General features: G+C 44.2%; 1 protein-coding gene across 1 annotated transcript in view; it reads left to right on the forward strand.

Moving 5' to 3' along the window:
• TGS1 (trimethylguanosine synthase 1) overlaps positions 1-6,084 on the forward strand; it is a 77,061-nt gene extending 70,977 nt beyond the window's left edge. Inside the window, exon 13 of the mRNA XM_068237391.1 lies at positions 2,216-6,084. Within this exon, the coding sequence (XP_068093492.1) occupies positions 2,216-2,326 (111 nt within the window). The 3' untranslated portion in view covers positions 2,327-6,084. The remainder of the gene's footprint in view (positions 1-2,215) is intronic.
• Positions 6,085-12,989: the final 6,905 nt, after the last annotated feature.

The following is a 12,989-nucleotide window of genomic DNA, read 5'->3' on the forward strand; positions in this document are numbered from 1 at the left end:
GCAAATACTGTAATTGCGCATGTCGTGCAGGAAAAAGCGGAAAGCTGTGCAATTTAAAAATGCATGGAAATTTTTTTACGCAAACGAATGATCACGGTGAGACAAGCGAGACAAAACAGGGATGATCGCAGCTAGTGTGTTCCCTGCCTAAGGAGGCATCTTTGCTGTTGATCCTTGTGCTGTTGTGTTTACGTACATCCTATAAAGTTCTGTTTCTTTAAAATTTGAAAAAAATAAAATTGTATGCTTTTATATTTAAATTTAACAGTTTTATAAGCCGCTTCTGCATGCTAAATTCTCTCCAATGGTCATAGTGACCCTTAAAAGGGACACTGTAGAGAGAGGGATGTGAAGACTGCCTTTTTTTTTACCCCCTTTAAACTGTGCCAGTTTCCATGGCTGTCCTGATAATCCAGTGTCTGTGAGGGCTCGTTTACACTAGAGGCATTTTTGGCCAAATTTAAACGCGGACGTCTTTTCAAAAACTCTAGTTCACACTGTAGCAATCACCGGTGATTAGTGATCTGCTGATGGTGCATGCAGCATTTTTTGGAGCGATTTTGGAGTGATTGCATTTCTTGAATAGTGAAAAAATAGCTTTTTGATTACCACCGGCGATCAGCAAAACGCTACCAAAGTGCCCAGTGTGAACTAGTTCTGAAAGCGGCTACACCATGTTTCTCTATGGTGTAGTTCAGATTGGAGCGTTTTGTCCAGAAGGTCAGAAAAGCGGTGCATGGGCCATTTTTTAGGCGAGTTTGCCTCGATGGAAGGTACAGGAAAAATGCAAACGCTCACAAAATCGCTTTGTGCAGCAATTGCGTTCACGTTTTTAAGAATAAATACATTGTATTTATTCTTTTCCGTATCAAAGAGTTCACTTCCTGACTGACGCCAGGAAGTGAAAAAAACGGAATCGCTCGGCAAAACCGCTTAGAAAAGCGATTCACAAAAAAAAAAAAAACGCAGGTAATCGCCGGGAATCAGGGGGAAAAAACGCCACAAAACCCGCCCAAAGTGGGCGGACACGCTAACAGAACGCAATGTGAACAAGGCCTGGTTTTCACTATACCCGAATTTCTGTGTTTCCCCACATGCAAAATCGGAAGGGGAAACTGAGCCGATTTAAATCAATAAGCTGCCATCTAATTTGCATGCGGGGGAAACATCGGACAGCATGTAGCAAAAATATGCATCGCACATCTAAATTCTTATAGCTGTGCATGGCACAGCTAGAGGGATGCGGATGTGCTCTCGCATCACTGCAAGTGGAAACAGGCCCTAATACCTTTCTCCACAGACCCAGGATATGTATGAGCATCAAGTGCTGTGATTTAAGTCTGGCAATACAGGTATTGGCCACCTGCTTGTTTCAGGTGTGTGATTCAGGCACTAGGGCTGCTCTTACCGAGTAGCTATGAGTATGTAGCTACTCTGAATCGAAATGTAAATGAACCAGTGCAGCCCAAGGCTGAGGGGGGGGGGGGGGGTAACTTGCCCACGCCGCCACTATTAGACTATGCACTCCCATTCGTTTCTGACGTCATGTTCTACGTTACTCCCATGCTTCCTCCTTTTTAACCCCCCTCAGCCGTGGGGAGCACTGGTTAATTTAAATTTTAATTCAGAGTAGCTGCGTACTCATAGCTGCTACTACTGATGTAACAAATTAAAGGACAACTGAAGTGAGAAGAATATGGAGGCTGCCATATTTATTTCCTTTTAAACCATTCCAGTTGCCTGGCAGCCCTGCCGATCTATTTGGCTGCAGTAGTGTCTGAATAACAACAGAAACAAGCATGTAGCTAATCTAGTCAGATCTGACAATAATGTCAGAAACACCTGATCTGCTGCATGCTTGTTCAGGGTCTATGGATAAAAGTATTAGAGGCAGAGGATCAGCAGGACAGCCAGGCAACTGGTATTGCTTAGAAGGAAATAAATATGGCAGGCTTCGTACCCCTCTTGCTACAGTTGCCCTTTAAGGCCTGAAACATCTTGCTTTGCATATAATGAGTCTATTTCATATATTAGTTTCACCTTTTAAGTTGAATTACTGAAATAAATGGACTTTTGCACGATATTTGAATTTTTCAAGTTTCACCTGTATTTTTGACTTTCTTTACAATAGCTGCCACCATTTAAACCACAACACAAGCTCTGTAGAGAAGCGCATGCTTTTACTAATGAATGGATGTGTATATGTTTATTCTAGGTGGCGTCTCTTGCTGGACCTGGTGGGCAAGTGGAAATAGAACAGAATTTCCTGAATAAGAAATTGAAGACTTTGACTGTCTATTTTGGCGACTTGATCCGGAAATTGTAGATGTTCTGTTTGGTTGGCACTGATCAATATGGAAAAGGGAATCTTGTGAAGTGAATGCATTCTTTCTTGGGAGCTAAAACTAATAATGTTTAGCCACTTGTTCGTTGGTTTAGAAAAACATAATCACAAAAAGAGATGCTGTCCAAGAATTGGAGAAGTCAGAGGATTGTTAGTTGCTAATGGCTTATTTGTTTACAAAACTATACAGGAGAAATGATCAGTGTCCAATACAGCTTTTATACGTAAAAAAATCAGCAGCTACCATGTGCAACACCCATGTGTCTTTGAAACATTTCTTGATTTTTTTTTTTTTTATGACTTTAATATTTCATATGTGGGGAATTGGGTATCTGTTTGTTTTGCCTTATTCTGTGAAGTCCTGTAAGGCTGAGTTAAAGGTTTGAATAATGTAGTGCAGAGCTTCATCCTCTTGTCAGCATGCCCCAGGATGGAGGCAAGATTTGGCCACCTTGACATGAGAAGTAAAACCAAGATAAAGTTTGTTTCACAAATCTCTCTTTGGTTCATTATGCGTGAGAAAGTTAAAGAAAGTTTAAGAAAGTTAAAAAGCAATTAATGCTGTGAATTACTTGTATAATACTCAAAGTATACACTCTCCTGCAAGCATTGTTAAGGTGGCCACTAACTATATAATTTTCTGAATGATCATTTGCAAATGATTATTCATATGAACGATCGTAAATGATCATTTGGGACCACTAATGGACAAAAAGCTGTTGACCAATCTGATCAGATTGATAAAATGGATGCAAAAACTGGATTCATTTCATTAATAGGATTGGTTGGGAGATTTTTGTCCATTAGTTGTCCCAAACGATAATTTCCGATCATTCATACAAAGAATTGTTTGTAAGCGATTGACGAATTGCACCGTTAGTGACCACCTTTAGGCTCCTTGGACACTGCATGCGATTCCGATTTTTTTTAACAGCTTTTTACATTTGATTCCGATTTTTAATCGTTACTGCATGCTGCGTTTTTACTGTGTTTTTCTGTTGATAGCATTCAGGCAAAATCGGTATCAGATTTTGAAAATCGGAATCGCGAATCTGATTTGCAGTGTGCAGGGAGCCTTACGCAGACACCTCTACTGGTGGCTTGCCTAGAGCTAGCCCTGCTTTCTATGTCATTGTAACTGCAAGCACTGTTCCTATCCCTTTAATACCTGTTGTCCCTTAGAGCGGTCTCCTCCTTATTCTATATACCACGCATCCCAGTCTTGCGGTCACTATTTGTTTTGTCCATCTATTTCCTTGTCATCCTTTAATTGCTGCATCTGTCAAAGTATTAGAATTTCTACTGGGGGGAGAATTGTATTGATTTACTTTTGGAATCCACAGAAACTAAAGGTTGTCATACACTTGGATTTGTGGTTGATTAGGTAAACTCTGGTCACTTCCCAATATTTATTGTTTAGGGCCCATTCACACTAGGGCGATTCCCGCTAATCACTAGCACTTTTTAAAGCGCTAGTGCTATTCTAACCTATGGCAGTGTTCTCACTGCCAAGATTGGCGCAGATCACGTGCGTTTTGCCATTAGCGCCAATTGCAGCATTTTTGCCGCGATTCTGGAGTGATTGTGGTACAGTGCTTTGAAAAGCGCTGATCGAGATCGCTCAGTGATTTTTACCGCACTAATCGTGGTAAAATCACTCGCGCAAGGCACGATTTCAGATATGAACAGGGCCTGTCAGCAGGTATTAGAGCAGTTTTCAGCTGAATATTGATATAATATTCATAGTGCCACCACTAGCTCTGTACTGTCTGATACAGTACAAAGCTATGTAGCTGTCAATTGCAAACACAATGGGCATTCTCCATCAGTGCTTGAAAGATATTTTCATTAAATTTTGATCAGGAATGTCTAAGTTTTTTTTATTACATTTTCCTAATTCAGTGTTTTTATTGAACCTAACAGTGTATGATTACCTGTAGGGATTATCCTCACTAGTACATTAGTGTACTATTATAGTGCCTTACAGACTGGTTACTTATGAAAACGTCAGAGATGTGGCATATGGACAAGGATTAAAGCACTTGTGTCGGTGTTCCAATTCTGTGTATCAAATTCGGAACACCCGAATGCTGCCGAACACCAGACTTCAGCATAATTTCAGTACCAAGCAGGTAGACAGGATCAGGAGTTCAGTACTTGGGCCGCCTGGTGCGTATCCCATCACTCCCATACTTACTTCTTCCTACTTTGGAAGGAAGAAGCATTGGAGTCATGTGACACGCACCATGAAGCACAAGTAGTGCCCTCTCCCTGACCCTGTCCGTTTGCTCAGTACTGAAATGGTGCAGAAGTGTGGATTTCGGAAGTATTTAAAGGACAACTGATGTGAGAATACGGAGGCTGCCATATTTATTTTCTTTTAGACAATACCAGTTGCCTGGCAGCCCAGCTGATGTATTTGGCTGCAGCAGTGTCCGAATAACACCAGAAACTGGCATGCAGCTAATCTTGTCAGATCTGACAATAATGTCAGAAACACCTGATCTGCTACATGCTTGTTCAGGGTCTATGGCTGAAAGTATTAGAGGCAGATGATCAGCAGGACTGCAAGGCGATGTGCAATGTTTAACAGGAAATAAATATGGCAGCCTCTCACTTAAGTTATCCTTTAAATTTTCTGAATTCAATATGCCGAATTCAAACACCAACACCATAAAGCACTAGAGTTTTGTGTTGATAGGCTTTTAAGCCTATAAGGCAATGCCTGTGATAAATGCAGTTTTTAACTATTGGTGCCATTGAGAAGAGCACAGTGATAAATATCCTATCACAATTCATATTTTGTATAATAAAGAGCAGAAGTCTTTGTGTAAATGTAGGTATCTTTATTTTCTTCGTAAAGCTTCTGGCTAAGTCTCTGCTGCTCGGTTGCTCTGTTAAGTATTCTAGACAGACTAAAATCATTTCCAAGATAAACCTCTAGTATTTCTAAAGACATAGACCTAATTCATTCAAAATAAACAACATGCTAATCTGAATGTACACGAGAAGCCCCTCCACACCAGTCATTGATATGTGAATAGCACAATACAGCTTCAGCATCGGCACTGTGGAAGGTCCCCACCCCTTGCTTCCTTTCATGCAATGGCTGGAGCCTCCTTATCCAATAGACTGTTGTCCATTGTGGAGAGAGCACAACTGGTTTTATTTTTGGTACGTAAATACAATAGGAATATTCATGTATTCAGTACAATCAATAATCCTAAATAATTAAATCCTCAACAGAATTTTTTCCAAAAAATAAGATCAGATGGTAAACAGTGATGCAACTATTAATTTAAGTACCATTAACATTTTGAAACAGAAACCTTAGAACCACAATAAATCCGTTGGAAAAATAACGATTTCAAAAAGGCTTTATCTGACGTCCCGAATCCCTGCTCCCCCTCAAATTCTCCCCCAATCCATACTACACTTTACCAACAAAGACAGCTCAAGCAGAAGACGAAAGCAACTCAAGTAATCGCTTCGACCATAACGATATTGGAGCACAACTGTTTTAATGTTTGCACATTGAAGGCTGTAAGGTCTCTGGGAGGTTTGAAGAGATGAGGAAAGATATGCTGGCACCCCCTTGTGGCCGATTTTGACTCAGACTTGTCTCTTTAGAAACACCACATGTTTACTTTAAGTTACACTTAATTGCAATGGTGAATGTAAAGAAAATAGTTATATTTAAAATGGTTGTTATGTAAAAATATATTTCTTAATAAAAACAAGTTTTGCATTGCTTTGTGTTAACTTCTTTCAAGGGTCAGCCCAGCTAAACCTGATGTTCAGCCTTGTTCAGGCGTAACTCTAGTGACAGAAATGGAGCAGCATTGCTTTTGTTGTCTCAGGCTGAAATCCAATAGGCTTTTATAAGCAGTTTTCATTATGTCCCATGAGTGTCTACTCATCTTGTCTGACCTGCATTCCTGCTTAAAGGGAACCTAAAGTGAACATTAAAAAAAACGGTTTCACTTACCTGGGGCTTCTACCAGCCGCACTGTGCCCACGCCATCAGGTAACGAACCTCCGGTCCCCCGCAGTGACTAAGTTTTGATTTCGGCAATCGAGCCTTTCGCTCGCCGGGAGCGCCCTGCACATGCGCAGTATGAGATTTTTTTCGTGCTGTGCGTGCGAAGAACACTCCTAGTGGCGGGAGTGTGATCAAGGACGTTCGCTGCTAGGGCCACGTAGGCACAGTGACTGGCTTGAAACATAGTCCCTGCGGGGGACCGGAGGATCATTACTTGGTGTGGGCACAGGTTGGCTGCAGGGGGCTTGTAGAAGCCCCAGGTAAGTAAAACTTAAAGGGACTCCGAGCTCAGGAAAATGTAATTACCTTTTAAGTTTCACTTCCTAACGGAAGTGTGGGTACCTGGTACCGGTGCTACAGAAGAAAGAGGGTGGCGTGGGAGCGATCGGAGCGTATGGGGCTGGAGGAAGCCCCAGGTATGTATACATCTTTTTATTTCCCTGAGCTCTGCTACACTTTATATGTTCACTTTAGACAAATAACATTTATATCACGCTTTTCTCCTGGCAGACTCAAAGCGCTTTAGGTTCCCTTTAAATGATTTCTGAATAAAAACACCCTTCTAGAGTCCCCTAGGAGTATCGACATCTGTGCTGCATATTTCCCATGAGTCTAATAACCTATCCGAATTTGTTTACGTCGTTGATTTGTGAAAAGTCTAAAGCCTGGTACACACTTTTAATTACAAATGGCCAATCGCTGACAAATATTACCACTCCCATGTAGTATGACAACTTACCTACACAGTCTGCTCATTGTATTCAAAATCTGTTGACCTTACTACTACATGGAGGTGGTAGAATTGATCAGTGACTGGCCAATCGTAATTGAAAGTGTGTACCAGGCTTAAGTGAAAGGTCCCCCCCCCCCCTTTTTTTCCCCCTTAACAAATATGTTAGATTTAGGTTGCAAGAAGTTGAGACTTTGGGAAACTGTCCACAGACTTTAAATGCTGGAGAGCTAAACTGCTGAAAATGTTACAAAATCTTTGTGAGGTCTCCTGTATTGGGAGAAGTACAGAGGCTGCCATTGCGGATGTCGCTTATTGTCAAGCATGGGCTTGAGCACCCTTTTACACTGCATGAGATCCTGATTTCAATTTTTTATGTGATTTTTACATGCAATTTCGATTTTTGATGGGGCAAAAAACAAGTCCTGCATGTTGCATTTTTTTCTTAGTTTTTCTTCTTGTGTTGCTAGCATCCAGTGAAAATTGGATATCGGAATTGCGATTTGCAGTGTCAAAGAAGCCTCATGCTGATGTAATAGACTTAAAGAGAACCCAAGGTGGATCTTCGGTGGGCGGATGCGACACAGAGGTGTGTCTTCTCAGCCTAATGACATGCCTCTGTGTCCCCACATCACCGCTCTCTGCCCCTTCCCCCCCCCCTCACTGCCACGCTATAGCCCCCCAAAATTAGCGTCAATATTTTTCGCTATCTCAGAGGTAAACATTGAGGAGAGGAATTCCCTGTTTAAAATGCCCGCAAGAGGCGTTCCTACAGGGTATACGGAGCTGCCATTGGGCAGCTCTCTCCTTGGCCGTGCCCCCAACTGCTCCCCTGCCTCTCTGCACACTATTAGAGACCCACTGGCTCTCAGTGCAGTGTTGTGACCTATAGGTCACGCAAGTGGATGTGGGCCATTGCGGCCTGCAGAAGCAGAGGTTTTTGCGGCTACCTGATCCGCTCAGCCCCGCAAATCAGGTAGCCTATTTTTTTTATTTTTTCCTGAGCCCACCTCAGGCTCTTTTTAATATCTCCTTATACACTTTTCTCTAGTGCCCCCCTACCTTCCTCCCCATGCAAGGATCAGCAGTAGGAAGCATGCTTAACCAATTTCTGACCGACGCAGTACAAATCTATGTCGGGCGGGTGGCGCTGCGGTTCTGACCGGAGGTAAGCTCTACGTCCCATTTACCGCGCGTTCCCGCCGCTTTCTACCTGCCGCAATGTGCTGCCCTGCCGCCTCTATGACAGAGCACTGTGAGCCGTGCAGGAGCCGGTTTCATTGGCTCCTGGCCCTGTCATTACTATAAGCCAATCCCATTGGCTTACATTGAGTGACAGGGTCAGGAGCCAATGAAAGCGGCTCCTGACCGGCGCACAGCGCTCTGCCGTCATAGAGACGGCAGAGAGAGCAGCCTGCGGCGGGGACAGACTGGCGGGAGTGGCGGATTTTTGCAGCGATTCGTCGGTATGCAGCGTTTTAGTGTACCAGCAGCCTCTGGTCCTTAAGGGGGCAGAGGCTGCTATTACCGAAGTGGTTAAGGAGGTGTCTCCCCTCAATCCACAAACAGCCTGATAATGCCATCAAACCAGGAGTTGCTACATGTGGCAAGGAGGCAGGCTGTAATGCAGGCACAGAAGCCCTGCATCCCCTTCATTCTTTCAGTTGCTGGCCTCTGCATGAGAGATGGGAAGGGAATTTATAGACTACCAGGAAAAAATATTTAAAGGGGGGGGGGGGAGTCTACATGGTTGCAACAATATAAAAGTCTATTATAAGGGTGTGCAGTATAGGAGCTACTATAAGGCATAGCATATGGGGTAGTATGTATTAACGGACTAAAAGGAGGATTTGGAACAGGACATTTAATAGGGGCACCACAATAGAGGGTACAATGGATTTAGAATATAGGGCCCATTACACTATTACACTATGCCCCTAAAAGATACATTACCAGTTGCTCTCCATATTAACCACTTCTCCCCTACCTTTACAATGAAAACAGCTGCATTGTTGATGCACTACAAGAAGACAAAAAAAAGGATTCATTGAAGAAAAACCCTTTATTTAATGCCCGACTAGACTATTGTAATGCTCTCTACATCGGCCTTCCAAAAAAGGACTTGTACCACCTACAGCTGATACAGAATACTGCTGCCAGACTGTTGACCAACCAACCCCATCACTGCCACATAACACCAGTTGTGCACTCTTTTCACTGGCTACCCATAAAATGGAGCATCCTATTCAAGATCGGCCTACTGACATTTAAATCACTACATAATCTGGGTCCTGGATACATGAAAGAAATATAACAGCATGTGTGTTTTAGCAGAATAACTGGACTTTTATGAACACTAAAGGTGCATACATGGAACATTTAACCCCCCTGGCGGTATAAAAAATTCCGCCAGGAGGGAGCGCATCAGTTTTTTTTTTTAGTTTTTTTTTCTTATATCATGTAGCGAGCCCAGGGCTCGCTACATGATAGCCGCTGCTCAGCGGCATCCCCCCGCCCGCTTCAATCGCCTGCGATCTCCGATCAGGACGCGGGGCGGGATGTCACCGACGTCGGGACATCATTGGGAGTCACGAACCACCCCTCAGCGCTGCCTGGCACTGATTGGCCAGGCTGCGCACGGGGTCTGGGGGGGGGGCGCGCGGCGCGACAGATAGCGGCGATCGAGCGCGGGGCGGCGGCGATCGGTGTGTTGACGCAGCTAGCAAAGTGCTAGCTGCGTGCAGCAAAAAATAATTAAACAAATTGGCCCAGCAGGGCCGGAGCAAACCTCCTGCGCGGCTTACCCTGAACTACGTTCGGGGTTACCGCCAAGGAGGTTAATAATGTCCATTTTGCAGGCAGTGGTTATAACAGCAGAAAGGAATGTATGGAAAGCCCTCATACACAATACCAAAGGGTTCCTACTAGGGATGGTCGGAATGCCAATTTCCGATTCTGCGGTAAATCCGCATTCCGCCATTGCCAATTACCGATTCCGCTTTCCGCTACCAATTTCCGCATTCCAATGTGGAATTTTCGCCGGAAATCGCGGAAATTCCACCCGACTTTAACATCGATTTTCTCAAAAACTATAAGGTATTTTTGAAAACTTTTTTTTGCATCTTGTTCAGAAGATTCTGTTTAATAAACCATGAAAATGTGGTGTTTCTAGGACTTACGGGGGCTTTGCTATTAACCGCTAAAGTAGGCAGATTTTTACAATGTAAAATGCAGAAAATAGGCAGATGCAGATTTTCTGCATTTTACATTACAGTAAAAATCCGCCGACTTTAGCGGTTAATAGCAAAGCCCCCTTAAGTCCTAGAAACACCAAATTTACAGGGTTTATTAAACTGAATCTTGTGAACAAGATGCAAAAAAAAGTTTTCAAAAAGACCGTATAGTTTTTGAGAAAATTGATGTTAAAGTCGGATAGAATTTCCACGGCACTTGCATTACCGATTTCCGCATTCCGATGCGGAAATGCAATTTCCGATCGGAATTTCGGAAATTGCATTTCCGCGGAATCCGAATGATCATCCCTAGTTCCTACGCCCTCTTTCACCTGGGAGGCTGAAATGTGCTTTTGGCCAGTTCAGTCCGCCGCCCATGAGTACCATACGGGTGCAATTAAAATGCAACCGAATGACAGTGTTTGTAATACCACGCATGTCATCAGCTGCACTTAGATGTGACTCCGTGGGGAGCTGCCTCTTCACCACCAGTACTGAACTCTAGCAAGCGCCCGGCTGGTGAACAGGAGCAGCTCTCAGGCAGTGTATGTGCTATACATCAGCTTTCATAATAGTAAGTAACATGAGTAATATTGAGAAACACTGGTGTAGTATATGGCCAACTTCAGGTTAAAGAAGAAAAGGATTAAAAGACTAAATTGCTGGTTGTGCTAACATGTTGGGGAAAGTTGCCGGGATAACCGTATTTACCAACCTAGTCCTTAAAGGACAACTGAAGTGAGAGGGATATGGAGGCTGCCATAATTTCCTTTTAAGCAATACCAGTTGCTTGGCTATCCTGCGGATCCTCTGCCTCTAATACATTTAGCCATAGATCCTGAACAAGCAATGCACAGATCAGGTGTTTGACATTATTGTCAGATCTGACAAAATTAGCTGCATGCTTGTTTCGGGCGTTATTCAGCCACTTTTACATAAAAAAGTTCGCGCTCACAATCATAAAAAAGTTTGCGCTCACGTGAAATTTGGCCTATACTTTTGGAAGCACTGACAGAACGGGAATCTTGCTCGGGATTGTCTATGGATAACCTGAATAAGGACTGTGAGACTTTCTTGTATAATTTGGTCTATGATTGTGAGCGCGAACTTTTTTATGTAAATTTGTTTACCATTGTTGATACAGCAATATTGGAACGCGAGCCACGTATGCAATAGGGATATCCTAAGCGCAAAAGTTTTTGTGTATAGTTATTCAGCCACTATTGTGGTCAAATAGATCAACAGGGCTGCCAGGCAACTGGTATTGTTTAAAAGGAAATATGGCAGCCTTCGGGCCTGTTCAGACTATCTGCGTATGAAGAATGCGTTTAAAATCCAAGAAACGCAAGGTGAAAAACGCATGCGTTTTTCTTGCGTTCTAATGCGTATTCTATTGCATTTTGCACACACACGTGACCCAGGGGGAAAAAAAAAATTATGGGAACCGCAGAGGAAAACGGAGGCTAAAAACGCAATAGTACGCGTTTTTGATACGCGTCCATAGACTTTCATTGCGTCCGTTTCTATGCGTATCGCACAGAACTGCGTGCAGCAATGCGGATGAGAAACGTATGCGTCTCATACGCATACATGTGAACTAGCCCATTCAAAAGCATTAGGAGCCGTTCCTATGCGTTTTTGGTACCCAGACACGTTCCCTGAAAACGTCCAGGAACGCGCATAGTCTGAACAGGCCCTTCATATTCTTCTCACTTCAGTTGTCCTTGAATGTTAACTTTATGTAAGGAAGGGAATATCAGTTTAGGACTCCTTACAGCTCCTTGTAGCCCCTCAGTTTCCTCCCATGACTCTTCATTGTGCCACTGTGCCCCTCCAAAATCTCACCGGCTGGACCAGTCACAGGCTACTGCATGCATGCAAAGTCCCGTCTGTGGGTGTCCTTGATCACACTCCTGCAGCTGGGAGCGTTCTGTGATTGAGGAGGCGCGGATGGGACTGCACATGTGCAGTAGCCCAGGACTGTGATCGAGGAGGCGCGGATGGGTCTGCACATGTGCAGTAGCCCAGGACTGTGATCGAGGAGGCGCGGGTGGGACTGCACATGTGCAGTAGGCCAGGACTGTGATCGAGGAGGCACGGATGGGACTGCACATGTGCAGTAGCCCAGGACTGTGATCGAGGAGGCGTGGATGGGACTGCACATGTGCAGTAGCCCAGGACTGTGATTGAGGAGGTGCATGTGGGACTGCACATGTGCAGTAGCCCAGGACTGTGATCGAGGAGGCGCATATGGGACTGCACATGTGCAGTAGCCCAGGACTGTGATCGAGGAGGCGTGGATGGGACTGCATATGTGCAGTAGCCCAGGACTGTGATCGAGGAGGCGCAGATGGGACTGCACATGTGCAGTAGCCCAGGACTGATCGAAGAGGCGTGTATGGGACTACACATGTGCAGTAGCCCAGAACTGTGATTTAGGAGGCGCGGGTGGGACTGCACATGTGCAGTAGCCCAGGACTGTGATCGAGGAGGCGTGGGTGGGACTGTACATTTGCAGTAGCCCAGGACTGTGATCGAGGAGGCGCGGGTGGGACTGCATATGTGCAGTAGCCCAGGACTGTGATCGAGGAGGCGTGGGTGGGACTGCACATGTGCAGTAGCCCAGGACTGTGATCGAGG

Source organism: Hyperolius riggenbachi, chromosome 5 (genome assembly GCF_040937935.1).
Source record: "Hyperolius riggenbachi isolate aHypRig1 chromosome 5, aHypRig1.pri, whole genome shotgun sequence".
NCBI classification, from domain to species: domain Eukaryota; kingdom Metazoa; phylum Chordata; class Amphibia; order Anura; family Hyperoliidae; genus Hyperolius; species Hyperolius riggenbachi.